This window comes from Synchiropus splendidus, chromosome 13, assembly GCF_027744825.2.
Source record: "Synchiropus splendidus isolate RoL2022-P1 chromosome 13, RoL_Sspl_1.0, whole genome shotgun sequence".
Taxonomy (NCBI): domain Eukaryota; kingdom Metazoa; phylum Chordata; class Actinopteri; order Syngnathiformes; family Callionymidae; genus Synchiropus; species Synchiropus splendidus.
The window spans coordinates 16,641,279-16,662,989 of record NC_071346.1 but is presented as its reverse complement, the minus strand read 5'-3'; the positions used below and the strand labels follow the sequence as shown (position 1 = coordinate 16,662,989).

General features: G+C 40.6%; 1 protein-coding gene across 1 annotated transcript in view; it reads left to right on the top strand.

Annotated features, from left to right (window-relative positions):
• Window positions 1–21,711, top strand: part of cdh6 (cadherin 6) — a 54,772-nt gene that overhangs the window by 10,855 nt on the left and 22,206 nt on the right. Inside the window, exons 2-5 of the mRNA XM_053882848.1 lie at window positions 10,161–10,497; window positions 18,853–19,147; window positions 19,218–19,337; window positions 19,847–20,020. Of these exons, the coding sequence (XP_053738823.1) occupies window positions 10,282–10,497; window positions 18,853–19,147; window positions 19,218–19,337; window positions 19,847–20,020 (805 nt within the window). The 5' untranslated portion in view covers window positions 10,161–10,281. The remainder of the gene's footprint in view (window positions 1–10,160; window positions 10,498–18,852; window positions 19,148–19,217; window positions 19,338–19,846; window positions 20,021–21,711) is intronic.

Sequence of the window (21,711 nt, the reverse complement as noted above, 5' to 3'; positions counted from 1 at the left end):
GAAAGCCCTATATTTTTTCCTGCCAATTGAGCATTCTTCTGAGCACCATTAAAATGTTTATCGTATTTTGGCAAATGTGCAATCATCAAAAGTATTCCTAAGTCTTGAATCCTGTCTAACCACTTCATTGGAAGACGTTTTTCCCCCCTTTCTTCCACTTTTTGCCTCCACCTCCGGGGAAACCTCCCCCAAGTTACATAACATTCTAAATCCTGACGTGCCATCTGCTCCCGGCAGCACGACCCATCACTAATTGTTCTCAATGCATGTAACAAAGCTCCGACTCGAGGTCCACTACATGCTCACCTGAAGAAAATTTGGTGTGAGTCTCCAACCCAAGCAGTCTAACTGAGTAGAACTGGCAAAAACACACATTCACACACGCACACATTGGAACCAATATGATCTTCCTTTTGTTAAGATTAAAGCAGCTCAGGTTTGCAGCAGGATTACTGGCTGGGGACTTTGTTAATTGTTGGGAATGGGTCGCTTGGTGGCATGGTGCGTGGATGGGTGTGTTGGGGTCAATCCGAGGGGGCAGGGATTACACAGCCCACCATGTACATGTCTTGTTGTGTGCTTTGTGTGACTGGAAACACCACTAAAAGCCTGCTTGTAAATGATCTCGGTATAATACAGAGAGCTTTAGCTCCTATGTCTCTGTGCCATACAACTTAGCACGAGGATATGCTGTTTACAGGCACTAAAGATAATATGCATTTGCTCTGATAGTGATTACAACTTGACTTTATACAATGAATTTAGGTCAATGTGTGGTCAGTTAAAAGCATTTGCATATGTAACCCTCCCCCCTCAACAATCACATATCAATCCAAAGGACAGTATTGTCACTTAACTGCAAACACTGAACAACTGGTGCTTTAAATACTATATAATATATATAATAATAAATGTACTATAAATTTACTTGTTTTTGTTAAAACAATAGCACCGCATGGGCACACACCGGATGATTGTGCATGCATATTACTTTTATGGCAATAAGGTTAGACTTTCCTTCACTTTAATGAATTTGTCAAATATGTATTCTATTCAAAAACATGAAGTAGATGTTGGCCATGCATGTGGCGGAATTGCTTGCACTTTATTTTCTGGGAGACACAAATAACATCACACAGGAATGAGCCTGACCTAAGGCAGAATGACTGAGGAGACACAAGAGGAGCAAGAAGATGGCGGAGTTACTGTGCAACTTGAGTCAATGTGGATATGATGTGAAAACCAATTGTGCCATCTTAAACTTTCCTTTTTACTCTTTAGTGAGATTAGAATATATCAGGAGATTAGAGGAAGTTTTTCTTTATCTTCCATTTGCTTGCTTTGCACAAGAAAATCTCCTCCTTTTCCTCTGCCGGTCTTCAAAGTCATGGAGGCTTGGACATGTTTTAGTTTTGCTTTGTTTGTTTCACATGAGCATGAGCACGTGCTGTAGGACAGGATGATAGATAGGATGTTAAGTACATATATGATAAAATAATATGTCCTCCGTAGACATCTGAGATGGGGTTAATGGTGACTTCTATAGACTTAATTCGCCCAAACAGTTTGCAGAATTCATATTGAAACAGTGATGCCTGCAATGTGGTCCTGAAGACAAGTCAGTCCTTGAACTGTGACACCACCCGGTCAAGATGAGGAATTGAGGCTGTAAACGTACTGAATGAGTGTTGGTTATTGGGAGAAAATAAATATAAATCATGCCTAATGAAGTGACTGGACCCACCTGTACTACTGGTGGTGCATGTTATTTGCCACATGTATGCTTGCAAATTTACTGGCCATCACAGCAGCCATGATCAAGGCTCATTGACACAGCTTTTGAATGGCAGTTTCTTGACATGTTTGTATGCTCTTCATCACAAGGAGGCGGGGTCACATGACATTTCTCAGTCTCACAGCCTGTCAATGTCTTCAAGTGACAACTCAACTTACTGTCATAGAGCTCAGAAATGCACCAGTGGATGTGCCATTTACTCACATTACATCCATATTGGGACATAAACAACATGCAGTCTGCTCCCATGGTCAGTGAAAACACCAATGAATGAATCAAGCAGTATTTTTTCTCAATATATTGTAAGCAATTGATCACCCGGCCATAAGTGAAAGGCGAGATATTTGCGAGGTGCAGAACTTCACACGGTGTCCCACGCAGTATACCTCAATGTTCCAACACCGTCATTTTGTAAGCACTCATTTCATTTTCTTCATCATATTTTATACTTGTTGTAAACAGCAACTGGTAAATAGATTTCCATCTAACACTGCACTTGGACTTGTTGGCGCCGAAAACATTAGAGAATCGAGAGGACAGATCCACTCTGCATCATTTCTTCTAAATGTGATAGAGGAGCTTTGTGTGCCTGGTGTTTGTTGCTGTGGCTCGATGCATCATGGAGCTGAGTGAGGATGATAAGGCCCTTGATCACGGCAGGGATGTTGGGATGAACTCCACTCGCAGAACTCATGCTGGCCACACTACGCGCCATACTGAGATTGCCTGTTATTGCCTCGGATTGTTTGACCATGTATATATTGGCATGTAGATCAGTGAGTTGTGTAGGCGAACATCACATTTTGAAGCAACTACGAATTGACTCACCAATCCATACAACACCAGTTATTATGAGTTATTTTCCTCTATTTCAGTCCCAGGTTAAAGCTAAATTCTGTTTTCTTCATCAACACCGGAACCAATGGGAAGCAAAGAATTGAATAAAATTATGCATTGTTGTTATTTTGTAATTTGAAATCAGGCTTATACAGCAACGTCAGTAATATATAGATTTTTACAGGCTAAAGAGCTTCCTGCTGCCAAGATATTGAGCTTCATCACATCAGACTGATGAAATCACAGGCGTTTTATTTATCTTAAAGTGCTCAATATGACCATAAACGGGAAGCAGCAGCTGAGACCGGCTGTGGTCTCTGAACTTTGGACATGCGGGCGAAAACAGCGCATTTTGAGGACTAATAATATAAATAAAAGATGTCAAGTGTTGATGATTCATGTTCAGAACATTGCAAATTTGTTTCATGAGTCACTCTGGTCAGTCAGTTTGTTTCATGAGTCAGGATGCAGTCTTCAAAACTAGTTTAGAAGTGATCCTCATGCATTTTTGAGCAGGATGCACGACTGACCTTTCTATGGCGCAGAGAGCACCACTGCAGCCGTGGCATATAGAGTGGTGCGGCTTATGTATGAACAAGATCTATTTTCTTTTAGAAGTTTAGTGGTTGCAGGTAATATTCCCACGTGTTCTATAGTCCACAATTTATGTTACTTACGTAAACTTTTATTTTTTTTACCTGGGGGTTTTGTAATTCATCTCCCACTGAATATTGGAATTGAATATTCAGCTTTATTAAGTAGTTTAATATGATTTAAAATTGAAGTGTAGGTCTGATCATGATGCTATTTCAGTGGCCTGGTTGCTTGAAACCTAAATCATTGCAGTATGGTAAGTTCATCCGTCTGCTGCTTGAGTCAGTGCAACCAGGATGGGCAAAACCTGGGGGATCACACAACAAAGGATTAACCCCCTTTGTGCAAGATTAGGTGGATTTCTCTCATTAGGGTATATTGGAAGATAACTATTCTCTTCGCGCTCTGAACTCCTCTTCAGGCGAGGATGGCCGTAATCCTTGGTATCAGCCAAGCTAACATAGGGGCACAGTTAATAAATGAATGGATTTTTAAGCGGTCTTTTGGAGGCTGTTTACATGTTGCTCCGGAACTGGGAGGAAGGGAATCAGCAAAATATCTATGACTAAAGAAAGTGTCTCTTAGAGCAAAGCTGCTGGAGTGAAGTCATTCTGAAGCTCATGGCATCATCAGATTGGAGCTATAGCATGGAAATAACATATGCATTGAAAGTGATGCAAGGTAAGAGATCAATGCTGCCGTGGTGCCTATATGGCTGCAGTCGGCCTCAATATGGACTTCCGATGACAAGTGTAATATGTATTGCACTAGCATAATCGTAATTACATCAAGGCTTTATACTAGTCTCGTGGAAAAGTGACTATAAAAAGAAATATCTTCCACTGTCACACAATATAAAAAAAGTCCGCCAGAGTATTTTTTTCCTTCAAAGTTGTTTTCATCATGAGATCAAACTGTGTTTTCACTAGTGTCAAGAGCAAACAGAATGTCTACATGACAGTTGTTTCCCTTTGTAGTACAAAGTACTGCAAGCTCACAACCGCGGTCGAGGTTATTGTTGTTGGAACAAATCAAAAAGTTCAGCTTTTTCTGAGCGTCAGGCAACAAAAGCACTTTTGAAGTGGTCAGAAAGCAAATCCAGCCACATAAGAAAGTCACATGATGGGGACACAATTCTTGAGCCGCGCTAATTGCTCCTGGTGCCACTAGCCCAGCAATACACCTCCTTTGTGCAAAAGAAGAACAATACAAATGAAATGAAAGAGAATGAGAAATGAGCTCACCCACATCACTTTAGTATCTGTCATATTATCCTTAGAAATCCTGACCTTTGGATGGAATGCATCTAAACAGCTTTTGGCGTCTCCTTTTTGCTTTAGCATTTAGGTTTATTTGATGGGACGTTAATGTGATGTTTTGTGCCCTTTGGCATCCATATTAGAGGTCATATGTTCACAAGCAAGGATAAATGTCACCGGTTGACTTTGCTGTTCCAAGCAAACGAGACCACTGACCTGCTCTGAGTCCTTTCTTCTCGGAGCACTTCTTTGCTGTGACGCCTCTTGGCTAACATGGTTGGTTTTAACAGTCTATGGTTTTAAAACCATACACTGCAATATGCAGTGTTTTTCAACCACCAGCTACAGGTTGCTTATTTTTTCCCTATAGCTGAAGGTCCTGCTGACGTTGCTTGAGCTCTGAACAACCCAAGGCAATGTCACCACCTAAAAGTTTTATTTTTATTTTAGTTTTTATTTTTTTCCAATTGCCTCATTTATTCACATGTCACTGGACTGTCCAGTGGTTCAGGTGTGCTCGTGTCTGAGGGTGAAGACCGGACATACCCTCTTCAGATGCAGACTCATAAGCAGACATGAGCATACACGTGCACAACTGCACGCACGCTCCTTCTCCGTGGCTGACATTCTACTTTTTTCACCTCTAATTGGTCCTTGGGGAGTTGTCAAAGCTCTCAGTGTTGCCTGCACGGTGGCAACTCACACACACGGGTAACAACACAAGCAGGTGAGACGGTAGAACGGGGGACCGGTGTTCAGGAGGTGTCGTGATCGTCACCTGAAGGTCACACACATTTATCAGTGTTTGGGAAGATAAAGGTGAAAGCATGGAGGGGGAGTGTCGTTGTCTGAAATGCTGCTTCAGATTTGGTTTGACTGCTCTTGATACATTTGGTTTTAGGTCTGGGTATCGATTCTAATTTCAAGAATCGATTCCATTCCGATTCTCATGACTTAGAATTGATTATCACAATTCAATTCAATTCGATCTCATCCAATCTCGATTCAGGTTAGTATTTAAACCACTTTCTGAGCTGTTGCCATAATCACATGACAAGTTACGCAACATATTAATACTAGTATCATATTGACATTGAACAGGAAATTAATGAAAGATTGATAGTAAATGATAATAAAGATCCAGACACAGAACGCCAGATGTGACTGCTCATGGGACTGGTGCATTATTCGAAATATGACATTAAAAATTCACCCAAAAGATGCTGCTGTTTAATACTAATGCATTTTTATTTTATTAACAAACTGAAAGAAAGATATTCTCAGCCACTGAAAATGTAAACAGAGTGCTGGTTACTGGCTTCACAGCAACCTGACGGTCATTGTGCACTATGTAAACAGTTTCAACCTCTGTGGTCTGTCGTACGTACGAGATGAGGTTCCACTCCTCATCAATATAGTGAGTTGTCAGACTCGCGTAAGATTGCGAAGCCAGAGATGTCCACGTATCACTTGTAATGCCCACCCTGACTGCTGACTGAAGCTTACTTTTCACGTTTTCTTTTACTGACTGGTGCATGTTTGGGATAACAGACGTTTGGACAGGAGCTCTGGGTGATGTCGCGTCATGTGGTTCGTGAGGTAGTTTGTATTTCCGCAATACTGCAACACTTCCAGTACCTCCATTTGGCATAACATGCTAATTGCTTTGCTTTTGTCGTATTTTTGGTTTGGTCGCGTCCGAACCTAAAATGGTGCCAGACCGTTGCGTTGAGCGTTTCAGCTGTTTTCAAACTCGGCACGTTTTTAGTGTTGCCACTGTGAGGAGGCATGTTGTTTTGACTTTGGTGTCATGTCTGCCCACCTGCGTCAAAGGGGTTGGACTTCACCCGGAGAATATGTGTTAAAACGTAAATTAATCCGATCTTTGGACCTAAGAATCGATTTTATGGAATTAATGTACGAATCGATTCAGAATCAGAAAATCTATTTTTTAAACACAACACTATTTGGTTTATATTTGACTGTCTTGGTGGTGACTTTCTCATGAGCGTAATTGAAAGGAGAGTACTTTAATATAAAGATGTTATTAAGCCGTAACATTCTGCGATTATCATGGAATATATTTGGCTTCATATTCATTTCCGCGATTTCTACTGTCAGCACACGAGTGAAGGGTGGCTGTCTCACATCTTCCCAGCCTTTTATACAAGTGATCTTCCAGTTACTGATCACTCCACTGTCACTCTGCGCTGTTTACATTCAATTACTGCAATAGAAGGTTAAGCCTGGTATAAACAGATGGCGCTTAGCGTCTACCACTGATTAGTTTGAGCTACTATTAAGAGCTCCTCGCTCATTAAACCAACAACAATCTTTAATAGTGTTGTCAAGCTCCTCTGTGTAGAGGATTTGAGAAAGGTTCTGTTCTGATGGTCACGGAGATATGGATGACAAATAGCCTGCAGTGTGTGGTGTTGGAGGATATGGGATATAATTAGATGCTGTGCTCTACTTAAAGAAGGCCGGCGTTGAGGTGAGAAAAGTTACACTAGTCCGACACTATCATACACAAAACTATGCTGTGATGCAGGACTGGGTGATGCTAACACAATATTGTATTGTTCAATCTCGATTCAGGGTTCGTGGTAAGCTGCCACGGCTTGAACAAGTGACGCTGTGCCAATATTCAATATCTGGTGATCAAACGCCTTGAATCAAAGTGGAAACGTGGAAAACATATAACACATCATTGAAGTGGACATGACCATAGCGGTTTTTAATAGAAAAAGCAGCTGGCAGGAACGTGTCCGAGGATCCCAGAGCTCTGGCTGGACATATGAAGAGATGAAGACGGCTATGAAATGGATTGAGATTCACTTCTCATGATTAAAAAGTAGCATTATTGTTTTCACCAATTCAATGAACGTTAATACTCCTTGTATCACATTCCGCCACTGTTTGAAAAAATCCTGGCGGAAACCCTCATTTTTAATTTTGATGATTGTTTTCAAAATGCTTGTGCTTAAAGAGCGCCACATTAAGAGGATTTAAAATAAACCCACCAAACAAATGTTATGTTTTATTATTTGGGAATTGATTCCCTCGATGCAAGTTCATACGAGCAGATCTTCATGCAGTGTTCTGGGTCAGAAGTCATAGTGTGATATTTGCTTGTTAGATGTGTATGACAACAGTTAAAGCTCTTATGGTGTATAAAACAAGCACCATAGGATTTCTTGGTGTTCAACACTGCAGAGACCATGCAGCTCAGGAAGGAAGTGGATACAATATCCTGAAATGACTTATTCTCGTGATGATAATCTCCTGAAAATCATTTGAAAATGCTTCAAATGTTAAGTCAGGAAGTATTGTTTTCACAGGGCACAACAGCCCACTGACATCCCCATTCACAAATCGTACTTCTACATGAGCGCACACGATGGAGACCTTTCTGCTGTTTTTGGAAACTTCTCTGCAGCGGTCCTTCCTCAACCTTAACTCCTCGTCTTAACAGTTCAAATCAAATGACCACATTTCAAAGTATAGCCTCTTTAAATTGTTGTGAGGCTCATCTAAATTGGCAGAGGTGACTGCCCATGAGCAATGCATACACTAGTGTTGGGTTTCGCTTAGCTTTTTTTGTCATTTAATCATCATTTGGTTGTGGCAGATCCCTGTTATATAACTGTTGTGCTCTTATTTTCATGTGATGCTTTGCTGTTCCTAAAAGAACAAGTGTCTGTGAAGACTTCATGCTGTTGAGTCTAAGCCAAAAATGTAGAAACCTTTTAAAAAATACATTTATTTAGGATGCAGTGGATTCTTAAATCACATTTTGAAGCGCCGGGTAGTTCAGTACAAGCTCATTGTTCACTGGAAATTGGGTTTCCTGCTGAGTAGCACTGCACAACAACATTATGTTTCTGCTGTAAAAGTGGGTATATGGAGGAAGTGAAAAGTATCAGATCATAGAATGTAGAATACAAGTGAGTTGAAGTGACTGAAGCTTCTCCATGCATTCAAGGACCACAGAATTCACAAGTGAATACAGCGATGAATGTCGAAGTTAAAAAGCCTTGTGCAGCAGAATGGCTGTTTCCCTTTAAATGTTTCATGAGATGTGGATTTTGACATTTTCAGATCACGATCATGATGTGATTACTTACGATTGTTCTGGGAGGATGAGCGAAATTCTGATATGATGCCGTTATTTCGGAACTCCATTGTCCCTAAGCCCCCCCAAATCCCATACAGCTCCCACTAAATCCTGAAAAACAACACCTGACATTGATCCAGCCTGAACAGTGTGTTGCCATTGTAGAGAATCAAATGGCTTCTATTTGAATGGAAAGTAGCTAAAAAAGCACATTATTTTTTCAGGTTGCAGCCAGACACGTCAAGCTCTGTGTGGGAAGATAAAAGCGCACTTCCTTTCAGGGTCCTAATTGCTGTGTAAGCCGTCCTTCCTGATCTTTCAACATAAATGGATTTATTGATCCACCTCCCTTTAACAGAGAAAAAAGCTGCTTCTGCTCCTTGGTCCATATATATAGAAGTTTTATAATATACTCTGGATAATCTACATAACTGTGTGGACCCAAATTCAATTTTAATATAGAGTGCTACAATGACAAAATTACTGTACCATTGTTTTGGGGAAATGAATATAGCCAACTTACAGCAGCAAATATGTTTTTTTCTCTTAAAATATTGTTTGCATATATTTAAAATAATTGAAAAGAAAATGGAAATAACTCAGTTAAGATGTTGTCAAGCAATGATGGCAACAACTGAGATTACTGTTTGTGTGTACTAAAATAGCACATACAATATGTGTGGCTGGTGGAACAGCACATTGCATGGGATTTGCTAAAATATGTTACATTTTAAAATAGTGCTGACACACCAGTTTAAATATATGTTGCCGTGTTTCCTGGTTTGCAGCTGGGCAAGTTGGAGCAACCATATGCCTCAACATTGGAGCAAGGTCTTCGCTGAAATTGTTATTTAACGGCGATTTAGTCATGGAAATGATAGACTTTAAAGTAGGACTGAAAAAAAGAAAATAAAGGCAGAAAACCAAAACACAGGAAATAAACTATGATGCCAGTTGCATTGTTATTATACCTATTATACTGATGCCTTTATGGCAGTGAATGTGGGCTTTCACTCAGTGTTCCCTCTCCAAAGTGAAGCCTGTTAACAGGACTTGGCACATGTTCATAGTACTGATACATTCAGGTAACTATTTTTTCTGCATCCAAGTGTTGTTCTCTATTAAGACCCATTGTGACGTTACACTAGCAGGAAGCACCAAGCTCCCTGGTGTGATTTTACTTCAGTGTTTTGCCTCACTCTGGACGTCAGCCAATTACCCATCCTCACTTTGACATTTGCCACTTGAGCACAATCGTAAGCACTGACACATGCATGGGGAGATAAGGCGAAGCAGAGACGGACTGTTCTGCACTGCCATGCTTTTGAGTGTAAACAAACTGCCTTCATTGGAGCACAAGAACTAACATACTCCGTGGAAAGAAGCATACCATTGTGAGCTGTCTTGATAAAAAGCTTTACTCTCGGAATCTTTGGTGCCTCTGGAGTAAAGGGACACTAAGTGAAATATATAAAAAAATAATAACGCATAATTAATAAGCAGAACTTTTTAATTCATTGTACACTTCCTGACCTCTCCTCTTGTTTTTCTTTCACAGCATCTGCTCCGAGCATCTCAACTGGAAGGACTATGACTGATATACCCAGCTCAGAATTCACTGGAACCCTGGGGGCAAGATAGAAGAACAGAAACCTCAGCACAGTCACATCTTCACAAACATGAGGACTATTTTTCTGGGGGTTCTCGTGCTATGCCTGGCTCTTTACCTGGATGCTTTAGCTTTGATCGGTCAACAAGCAGAACCCAGAAGTGCAAAAGGAACTGCTGCAGAGAACAGGGGACCACGGCTCAAGAGAGTGAGGCGGGGTTGGATGTGGAATCAGTTTTTCCTGCAAGAGGAATACACCGGGAGTGACTACCAGTACATTGGCAAGGTAAGCTCTGTTCCTTGCTGTTGCCAAAATTCTGTCGCATGAGACTCCTCGAATGAGTCAAGTTGCTGATCACTACATCTTGGTTGAGAGCAAAGGGATAGTGTTGAATAAAATATGCTAACTGCAGAATTGAAATTCTTGTTAATATTTGGCGAATTAGCATTCTTATTTTGCATTTTGGATTTTTATACAAAGTCTGAGCTGCTTGGCAGAGATGTGTGCTTTCCTGCTGATTTTCCAGGTCTCATACTTTTGCAGCATGTTCCTATTATAGTGCGTTATGAAATCTGCTTTATTATTTTTCCCAATTTTTTTTTTACATTTTATATTTGGAATTCAGTTGTTTTCCATTTTGATTAGAAGGGATTCTCTTTTCATAACTTTTAGCACTTATGAACTACTAAAGTTTAATCTTATTGAATATAATTTATTGATTCGAGAATATAAACAACAGATATTTTCCTCAATACTGTATCATATAGAACATTAACAACAACCAAGTTAGTTAAGATGCCAAGAGCTTCTGTTACTAAACACACAAAAACAGTCACATTAGCTCTGCGATATTCTATGCTAAGTATCAGTAGATTTTGGGTTGGTCAAGCGATGGCGCTTCTATTATTGTCAGGAATTCACTGAGAAGACAGTTTGTTGCGTGGTGCATTGCTTATGATGTCGATGGCTGGTTTAAGTTATATTCTATTGACCCTCTAGGCAAATTTACACCTGATGTAGTTCCTACTTTATGCCTGGAACGTCAGTCTGAGCTACATTTTACGGTTTTACAGGAAATGGAGATTAAAAACAACCACGGTCGAGGAGTTTGTAGTTTCACAGTAGGAACAAAACAGACACCTGGTGAGCGAATTTGACTGACACAGAGCGTGAAGAGGAATATTCACTCTGATCGTAGAGAGAAAAAGAGCGTGACCCTTCGCAGGAGCCGAGTCCATGTACTGGTGCTTCGTACATGGCCGAGTTATTTTTATCTTGGGATCAATCCAATCCAGTGTCAGGCTCGGATGCCAACGTTTCTGATGGATCAGAAATCCAACCAGTGAAGATTTCCAATCCACGACTCTGTCTGAGCTCAATGTTATCTGCTAAAATTAGGAAATGCACCGTCCCAACCTTTGGGTCACACTGAAGATTTTTCTATTTTACAGTAGGCCACCTTCTGAGATAGACAGTTAGATAGATAGATAGACAGAACATTGCACTGCTCTTCATTGGCATCCCAAACTGATACATTTTTAAAGCAATAAAGGGAATAATAATAATAAAAATAATAATAAAGGCAACGAAAAATGTATTTCTGCATCCTCTGTGTTTAGTGGATCGTCACATTCAGGCAATTAGCGAAGTTAGCACATAGTGCAGAATGTTGATAGCTGTAGCTGTGCTTGTTTGATCAGCAGCCAGATGCCGGGAGGTATTGTGCTGCTCTGTATGAGGCTTGCCGTCTGACGGCAGAACAACAAAGTCGGCTTTGAAACAAACAAGTTTGCTGTGATTGAGGGAAACGTAGAAGAAAGACGGTGTCAGCAGACTTTCTCTGCCCTTTCTGGTCGATGCAATGCCACGTTGTAATATGTTTTTAAAATGGTTTTGCACAATTAAAAGGGAGGGAAATGAACTTCCGAAACCAGTTGGGGGCGTTTTGTTTTTTTTTAAGAAATGTTTTTTTAATGAACAGTTGTGTCTGTCTAGGTGAAGAACGAGCTGTAAGAAGTAGAAAAGACTTGCATTGCACGCCCTTACAACAAGTCAAGGCCTCGCTGTCAGCAATGATTTAGCTTCAAAAGCAGTTGCATTTGACTTATTGGAGTCATTGATATGACTTTGTGTGATGCATGAATCCAATAGACAGCTACTGTTGAACAGAAAATTGAGCTGTTACATTAAAATAATTCAGTTTTCAATAATATGAAGACTCTTTGTTTTAATCTCATATAGTGCTGCAAACAGTTGTGACAACTGTTTTATTCTTGTGCCTCAGAAGCATTAACTATCTACTAACAAGTGAATTGATAAAAATGTCCCACCTCCTCTCTGTGGGTCATTACTAAGAGGGCCCCGAAAAGTGGCGTTCAGTCATTACTTTTTAATCCGCACCCATTTCATTATTAACAAAAGTGTGAGCTCCCCCAACAGGACCTTGAAAAAAAAAATAGTCATAATAATTCTGTGCAAGCTGTGAGCACTGCCTTTAAGTGGCATTGTCAGGCCTAATGCAAAACATGACAAGAGCAAGTGCAAGATAGAATGCAAGACAGCCTATTGAATACACGCGCCTTGACACTCTGCATCTAAAACCCATAAAAGATAAACATAATTCGCCAACGCGTCCCTTCTTTCTGATTGTTTAATTGATAGGATATGTGCTTTGAAAATTGTGGTCTTGTTTGCTCACAACAAAACAATTTCCCTTTCTCCTCGAGGGCCTGATGAGAGGCTCAAAAGTGTTTTAATTTTCAAATGATGAAGAGGATGCAGTAGCCAGCAGCAGGATTGACTCAGGCAGTTCTCTTTCTCTGCTGCTGTGTAATCTGATATAAGCCCCTTTAAGCTTACAAGCTGGCACATTGTATCACTTGCCACGCATATCAATACGAATAAAACAATGTTTTGGTAAATGTTACAAGCAGTGACCGTGTCAGATTGGTTTTTAAAAAGTAATGAATTTAAGTTGATAGTAGATTTGTTATTGGGCTCATCACAAGCTTCCGTATCGCTCTGGTGAAAGTCATAGAAAATCATTGTCAGCATGAAGTGATAGTTTAACTGCCGGGGGCTTTGTGGAGACAGAGATCCGGGACATATAATGATTCCAGAAACAGCACTCTGCTCTGGAAATGTGCTGTGGTGAAATGTCTGCAGGCTTCTTCAACTCGTGTTAGGTGAAAGAACAGGGGTGTTGCTGCCTCACAAGACTGACAGATCAAATCAGACTGAACACCACAGGAGAGAGAAGGTAGGACGGATCAAAAGGAGAGAATGTAAGAGAAATTGAGGCGATGGAGAGGGTGGGTGAGGATGGGATGAGGACTATGTCGAACAAGGATGAAAGACAAGATACAAAAGAGTGAAGGTGTAGAGAAGAATTAGATTAGCAGACCTTCGAACAAACGCATTATGAACTTTGAATGAGAAAAAAACATTGCAAAGAGAGAGAGAGTAATCTGGTGAACGTACACCACACACGCACATTATTATAGTTCACTAAATCCTTGCTTGCTGTTAGTTTTTAAAGATCGTACTAATATCAGTAATGGTAATGCCGAACTGAAAAGCTTTTGTTATCAGGCAGGTTCTGTGGCTTGAATACCGAACAAGTTATCATCAGCACAAGTGGCTAATAAACTAAGAAGTTTCTACCTCAATTCATCAGAACATATATGTCAGTGAACAACTCTGAAATCCTTGACCAGATGTGCTGAGATGGTAATACTTAACATGCTATGTATGATGAATGGAACTTGGCTTTCACGTTGATATTTGACCACAGGTGACCACTGTTGGAAGCTTTGTTTGATAAAGTGATGTACAGAAGAAAGCAAATGTTCTATATTTCACACAAGGCTATTATCCCAAACCTACCCACTCTAGTTTGATGGCTCAGAACTTCACTGAGCTCTATCGCTCTCAACACCATCAAAACAGTGATTCATAATATTTTCATCTTGGGGTCGATCTTATCTAGTATCAATATCAGGTTCTGATACCAATGTTTCTGACAGATCAGAAAGCCACCCAGCGACTAGATTTCATCTTTTTCTTTTGCTATTTTTGCTACCCTTTTGTGGGGCAAAATCAGCAAAAATGATGACAGTAATGAAACAAACCAAATATAGGTATTGCGATCTCATCAGATCTGGTCAAACAAATGTAGACAGGTGCCTCCTGAATTCCAACACAACAGTGTTTTCACTTCTGATCTGATCCATTAAGGTGTACTTTCCTTTGCACTTTGGTGACTACAAAATGTTCTCTGCTGGGAGACTTGTTTTGATGGTTAATTCTATACGTGGAGGACATTTTTGCTTCTGAAAATGTCCCAATTTCTTGTCTTCACCAGACACCTGTTCCCCATCTCCAGTGTAGAGCCCGCCTGTAGAAATGTCCTCTTCTCTAGAGCCATCTCAATAGAATGGAAATTCAACTTAATAGGAGAGGACCTCTACATCAGGTAGAACTCAACAGAACCTGACAGTTCAGTTACTACGAATGAACAGTTGCCAAAGCCTGCCTGGTTAGCTAAACCTTTTTTCTCTTTTTTTGCATGTATTTTTTTAATATTCAAGAATAACATGAGGAAAACACGGTTGAGAAGCTACAGTTACCATGGAGTAATTAAAATGGGGAATTTAAAGACAAAACTTGCGTCCTCCCAACAAAACTGAATTCCCGATCCGTGTGGAGTTAAAAAAAAAAGAAGAGGAAAAAAAAAGAACCTTAATCTCAAGAGATATAGCTTGTGCTGGTGTCGGCTTTGCATCCAGTTCATATTCTAGTCTTATACCACCAGCAGGCTGATGAGGTGTGACCCAGCATCCCTGCACACACGGCTGCTCTGCAGAGGCGCCTGGTGTGTGTGCAGGGTGGGTTATCAGCAGTGTGCCAGAAAAAGCCCGAGGGAAGGGAAGGAAAAAGCATTTTCTTCAGTCTTTGAAAATTGTGGCTGAGTCTAATTACCCCCAAGACTCATCAGAGATGAGTACGTTTTTGTTTAGGGAGGTCTCCAAGAATTGACTATCATTAGAGATTTTTTAGTAAAGTCCCTATTTACAGCTGGGGAATCAGTGCATTCCAGAGGATCAATGTTTGTTTCCAAAATTCACTGATAATTCCACTCTCTAATTGGATTCATCTAGCTGGAGTCTCTTTCTTTAAGTTGTCTTCACGTGGTTGTCTCCATGTCTTTGCCACTTGAGGAATTTCAAAACTTCCCATGAATACGCCAATTCATGCTTCTGGATCAATTTTCATTCCAAAAAAGCAATTGCTCTGTAGAACTGTTTTCTCAATTAGCTGTTTTTGAAGGTAATTGCTGTGCAAGCGACCCGTTGCGCTGTTGCGCGACCCGCAATGCAATGTCCTGTTTTTCAGAATCAGAATTTTATTTATTGCTTTGGAATAAAGTGCTGACAGATAAAATAAAATAAAATAAAATAAAATAAAATAAACAACAAAGGCTGATCACAAATTCAACAGTCTGACGGCCGAGGGAAAGAAGCTGTTCCTGTGATGCGAGGTTCTGGTCTGGATCGACTGTAGCCTCCTGCCAGAGGGAAGAGCAACAAACAGTCCATGTCCAGGATGAGAAGGGTCAGCTCTGAGCTGACCTGCACGTCTCTGGGTCCTGGTGACATACAGGTCATGAAGAGGTGGCAGGCTGCAACCGATCACCTTCTCAGCAGAACATACGATGCGCTGCACTCTGCTCTTGTCCCTGGAGGTGGCGCTGTTGTATCAGACGGTGATAGAGGAGGTGAGGATGGACTGGATGATGTCTGTGTAGAACTCCACCAGCAACTTCGTCAGCAGTCCTAGTTTCCGTAGCTGCCTCAAGAAGAACATTCTCTGCTGCTCCTTCCTGATGATGATGAGATTAAGAATGTCTCATGAATCGTGAATTTATTTGACAGAACTGGCCTCCACTGCCTGTTCTTGTTGTCACTAACATTATGGGCACCTTAAAATTCTACTCAAGATGCATGAAATGTGCAGAAGGCAAAGAGCGTACTTGCATTTTTATTTTTCATCAAGATTCTGATAATAAGGTGCCGGTCTGTATGCAATTTAATTTGAGCCCTACTGCAGTAAGATTCAATGGAAAACAGTTAATAACCATTTTTTTTCCCAAAATGATATTGAATTTGTGTGAAAATACAAGATAAATCCTTTATTTTCTGCAAATAGTAACTGGACGGTTGGGCTCATCGGAGTCCCTTGTCTTGTAATAAATTTTGAAAATGTCAGCCGTCCCTGCGTCACATTATCAGTTAAGAACATAAGTGTTACAAGAATATCTTCCTGGGTTAATTACATTACATGTTCTTTGGTGCAGTATCACCCAAACCTGACAGAGATTTGCTTCGCTCCTTTGACTTTACAGAGGCAGAAAACTCAGTAGGTACAAAGCCATTTTGTTGAAAGCGAAAGCCTTGCACTGGCCAGTCTGCAGACTGGTTTAAGAGGCCACACACCAGCTCACAGTGCTGCAATGAGATTTTCAGAACTGCATGGTGCTGCGGTCTTTATATTTTATTTTTTTATTATATTTTAAAGCTGCGTTTATTTACAAAAAAAGTTAACAGATTATTTTTGACTTATTAGTTGATATATGATTATGTGTCATCATATTCATTATTCCTTTATTATGAATAACTACTCATGTCCATGTATTCAGTTATTCACTATTTTTATTGAATTGGTGGCAATAATGACACTGTGAATCTTGAGAAGTAAATCTCTCTCTTTTCTGCAGCCATCCTCACGTGATTCGTCTTTTTGTGTGTTCGGTTGGAATGCACGACTTGAGTTCTGCGAGCAGAGCACTTGTCATTGTGATATTTCTTTTGGGATTCTTCTGTGAAAAACACACAAAAAAAACCATGATCATGTCCACCTGCAAGATGGTTATCCATTGGTTTTGTGTTTCCACTTTGTTTTAATATGTTACATTGCGTGAGATTTCATCTTTAAAAAGAGATGGTTTTTCTGATGGCCTGATAGTTTGTATTTACGCCGTGGTGGTGCGCTGCCATCATTTACATGTAACCCAGTGTCATTAATTTCCACCTCAACTGTTTGCCTGCACTTCACATGCACTGTATTAAAATGATAATGAAAATGATCATTTAAAAATGATAACCAAGGGATGCTTTATTTTCACTTTGGACCCCAAGTGACGTTTATTTCCACTTGTATTTACTTGTTAAAGGTGTGACAGCTTGGACAGTGTCTCAAATGTTGGCGTTTGTGTAGTGGATGGGACGACTGCTTATATTTATACTGTAATAACATTTTTCTGTTTTGTTTTCTATTCAACATTTTTATTCATTTATTTATTTATCTTTGATTGGCTCCCAGAGAGCACCGGCTACATTTGCGTTAAAATTGAGAACTGCTAATATTTGACAAGTGATTGACAAGATGGGGACTGTTCCGAAACATTAATGCACCTTTGAATTATATGAATTAAAGACTTTTTCTAGAAATTGATTTAATATTTCTGACAGATACAGGTGTCAGAGAAAAAGACAAGTTATGTTTCCATCTGTCTTTCACAATCTCACACGCACACTGAAATAATCAAAGCATTCACCTTATCACCTGGCCTGAAGGAGTGAAGCTGGTATGAAGGGATGAAAGGTGAACAGTTGGAACCTTCAGGTCAGAAAGTACAGACAAAGACAGGGCGAGAGGGAACCAGGCAGGTTAGAGCTGCAGGTATCTCAGCACATCCGATAGATGTTTACTCCTCCGGGCACCAACACCAACTCAGGCTTTCTGCTGTACTTTCTTCATGTTCAGCTTCACTTTCATGGCTTCAGAAGACTGTTTTTTATCTGACTACACTTTTATTGTCTCTTTGGTCTTCCTCACTCTGGTTCTATATAAAGCAGTCCGCACTTTCCTCTTGCAGATCCGTCCACATCTTAAGCTGTGTAACATGAAGGCATTCTATCTATACGCAACAGAAAGGAAATCAAATATCCACACAGCGACAGATGAGGCTGATCAGAGGTGGAACAGGATGTAAAGCAATGATGATCAAACACCTGATCTACTCTGTGAAAACATGTTTGAGGAGTGATCTTGTGGAAAAACAACATTCATTGAATCAATAAAATGTTGTACAATATGAGTAACAAATAATAATAATTCACAAAATAAGTTATCAAAAAGGATTGGCTGCTCAGGAAGTGTCCTCCATTGTCATCCTTCAGGATCAATTTTGGAACATTACAACTCATTTTATTACATGATAGCTTGCTGTATCCTGCATTTTCATGTAAAATCAAATCCCAAACCAAAGTGTTTCATCATAAAATCACAGGATATGGACTGAATTACTAATTGCGAATACTGGCTGTGTTGGCTGTGCCACTGGGGTGATCTAAAGCCTGGTGGAACTAAAATAGCAGCTGACTGTGTGGTTCTTGTGCCCTGTCGAGGTGGCAGTCAGTGAAAACACTAAGTGAACAAAAACAAATGTTTAATATCATACTGAATAAAATATAAAATACATACATTTGGTGGTTGAGAAACAGTGCCAGAGGAGGTAGAGGAATGAAAAGCACTGTCAGCAGTGTCTTGGGAGAGTAATATGTGTCTGTCTCTCTGCAGCTCCAGTCAGACCAGGACCACGGGAACGGCGTGGTGAAGTATGTTCTCTCTGGCGAAGGGGCTGGCACGATCTTCGTCATCGATGAGAACAATGGGGACCTGCATGCTACTCGGCGACTGGACCGAGAGGAGAAGGCGTTTTACATCCTGAAAGCCACAGTCGTCAATAAACGGACTGGCCAAAAACTGGAGCCCGAAACTGAGTTCACTGTGAAATTGCATGACATCAACGACAACGAGCCAACGTTCAGCAAGGAGGTTTACATCGGCAGTGTGCCAGAGAGGTCCGACATTGGTAAGGAGTGTTCCTCTTCCGTCAGAAACGTTCGTTCTTTGATGTTCACTGAATCTTCATGTGTCTGCAGGCACTTCAGTCATCCAGGTGACAGCAACAGACGCTGATGACAGCATGTATGGCAGCAGTGCTAAACTGGTCTACAGCATCAGCCAAGGACATCCATACTTCTCCGTGGACCCAAATACCGGTACGCTTATTTTGGATACAGCGATCACCAGCTAGAGCTGCCTCTTTTCACCTGAGAGTAGTCACTTTGAACATTAATATCATTCAAGACAAATGATAGCAAAGAGTAGTCATGAGAAGATGAGGTATCATGAAACAGTATTGCAAAACAGTGTTGACAAAATAGTGTCTTAATTTTCCAAGGCCAATAGATGGCGCTCGTGGTTTGGACATGATGTGAGGTTTCATTGAATTAGTTGTTCAAGTCCAAACATTTTACAGCACACAGTGCCATCTAGTGGCCTCTGAAAATCAGGACACTGTATCATGAAACCTCAAGTGCCCACTGGCGTAGAGAGTGCAGTACAACCAACGATCTTTTTTATTAAACAATGTTCAGAGATAAACCAATCTCTTTTATCAAAGACTCACACTGAGAAGTGAGCATTCTTTCAAATGTGTAGCCTTTTTTTACATCTCTATGAGAAATCCTCTCCATCACTTCAAAGCAAGTTTTTTATGTTTATCCAGGTGTAATCCGGACGGCCCTGGGTCCCGGTGATATGGATCGAGAGCAGAGGGAACACTACCTGGTTGTGATCGAGGCTAAAGACATGGCTGGCCAGAGAGGAGGACTCACCGGGACCACCATGGTTAACATTAGCCTCACTGATGTCAACGACAACCCGCCCCGCTTCACTCACAGTAAGACTGAAATCCCTCTCCTGCGACCTTAATATGCAGACAAAAGCTGCTGGTACATTTCAAATTAAACCAGTCACACATTGTCTTCACAGTTCAGCTGACTTTCTCACTAATTGTCTTGAAAGTCACTTTGACGGCAGGTACATTTAATGTTTCCATGGTAACGGGAAAGAATGAGTGTCAGCCTTAACAAGGCCTTCAGTCTAAAGTATTTTTCGTGAGGTCAATAAACAGCTGTGTTGGCTGTTTAAGGCGACCTGTACATCACTTTCCATTGCCCGTGAAGCCCTTGCTGCTGAGGCACCATAAAAAAACACGATAAAAAAGCAGTATACAGCAGCTGCGTATGCAACTGGAATTAGGCTAAGTTGTGTTTAATCACCCCAAAATCCTGCACAATTAATTAAAGCCTCATAATACAAGCACATACACTGTAAACATGTGGGCTCACATGGGCCCGCTAATCTCTGAGAAAGGAATGATGCCACTGTGTTAATCCATGAATAAAGATATTACATGAAAGAGTTATCAATGAATTATCAATTTTGCTGCTCCATATATTTATAGTTAGAGATTAGCGCTGTGTTTTTCTCTGACGTTCAGAGGAAAGCAGTGGGCGGCTAATGCTTTATGTGGCACGTTCTACCCTCAAATGGTGGGGCGTGACATGACTGTTCGCACATGGAGTCTCAACATGTTTTGACAATTTGTCTCCATGTTAACTGAGTTTTGCAACAATGTAGGGTAAAGAACAGATCAGGCTTAACGGGTCCGGATTAATACCAGAACTCAATTTGTCTCCAGAGCCACTTAAGTCATATTAAACTTTGTTAGACTGTTTGTCCCTCTAGATCAGCTCCCTCCGTGTTGGTTGGTGTGTGGGTGTGGTCCGGACAAAGCAAGTCACTGAAGAGCGATTGCGAGCCCGTAATGCACAGAAGGATGAATGGAGATTAATCGTGAATTAAAGGCTGAATAGATGCAGCCGATGGTATTGACTAAATCGGTAATGGCCACCACTATTAGTGAAGACTCCCAGCTCACTATTGATGTTTGTGGATCAAGTGGAAAGCTTTAGCAGCAGTCCTTGAAATGGAGCACTGTCTCTACCCTTCAAACAAGAATTGATCGACAACATTACTGTGCTGTTCAAATTCAGAATTTTATTTCACTGTTAATTTTAGTTTGTTTGGGTTTCAAAGGCTGCTTGAGAGACGACGCTCAAAGGCCTCCTTAACAGTAAGGCAGTAAAAAGTCGTTCTTACAGCAAGGGTCAACTACAATGAACAAATAATTCTATTTATGTAAAGGAGCAGTGTCCAAATTGAGGTTGGTCATAGCAATTCCATGACAACGCTAACTGACATCATTGAATGGATAAGCTGCTTGTGATGTATTGGCAGTGTTGTTGTTGCTTTTTAATTTCCGTAAAATGCTTAAAGAGAGAAGATTATTTCAGTCTTTCAATCGCATGTAGTTAACACCAAAGGGCTTTAGTTGGTCTTCTGTACTGAAGACTGACTGATAACATGATGTTTTATGGTGGTTGTCCTCATCTCCTCATTTTGCCTCCGACATCAGATTTTCAACGTACTCTTGGGAGTGCTTCCGTGGCTCTTGGTATAAGCGCCTCAGAATCCCAGCAGAACAAACACCCTGCGCACCTTGGTCCAGTGTGTCAATTCATTTTC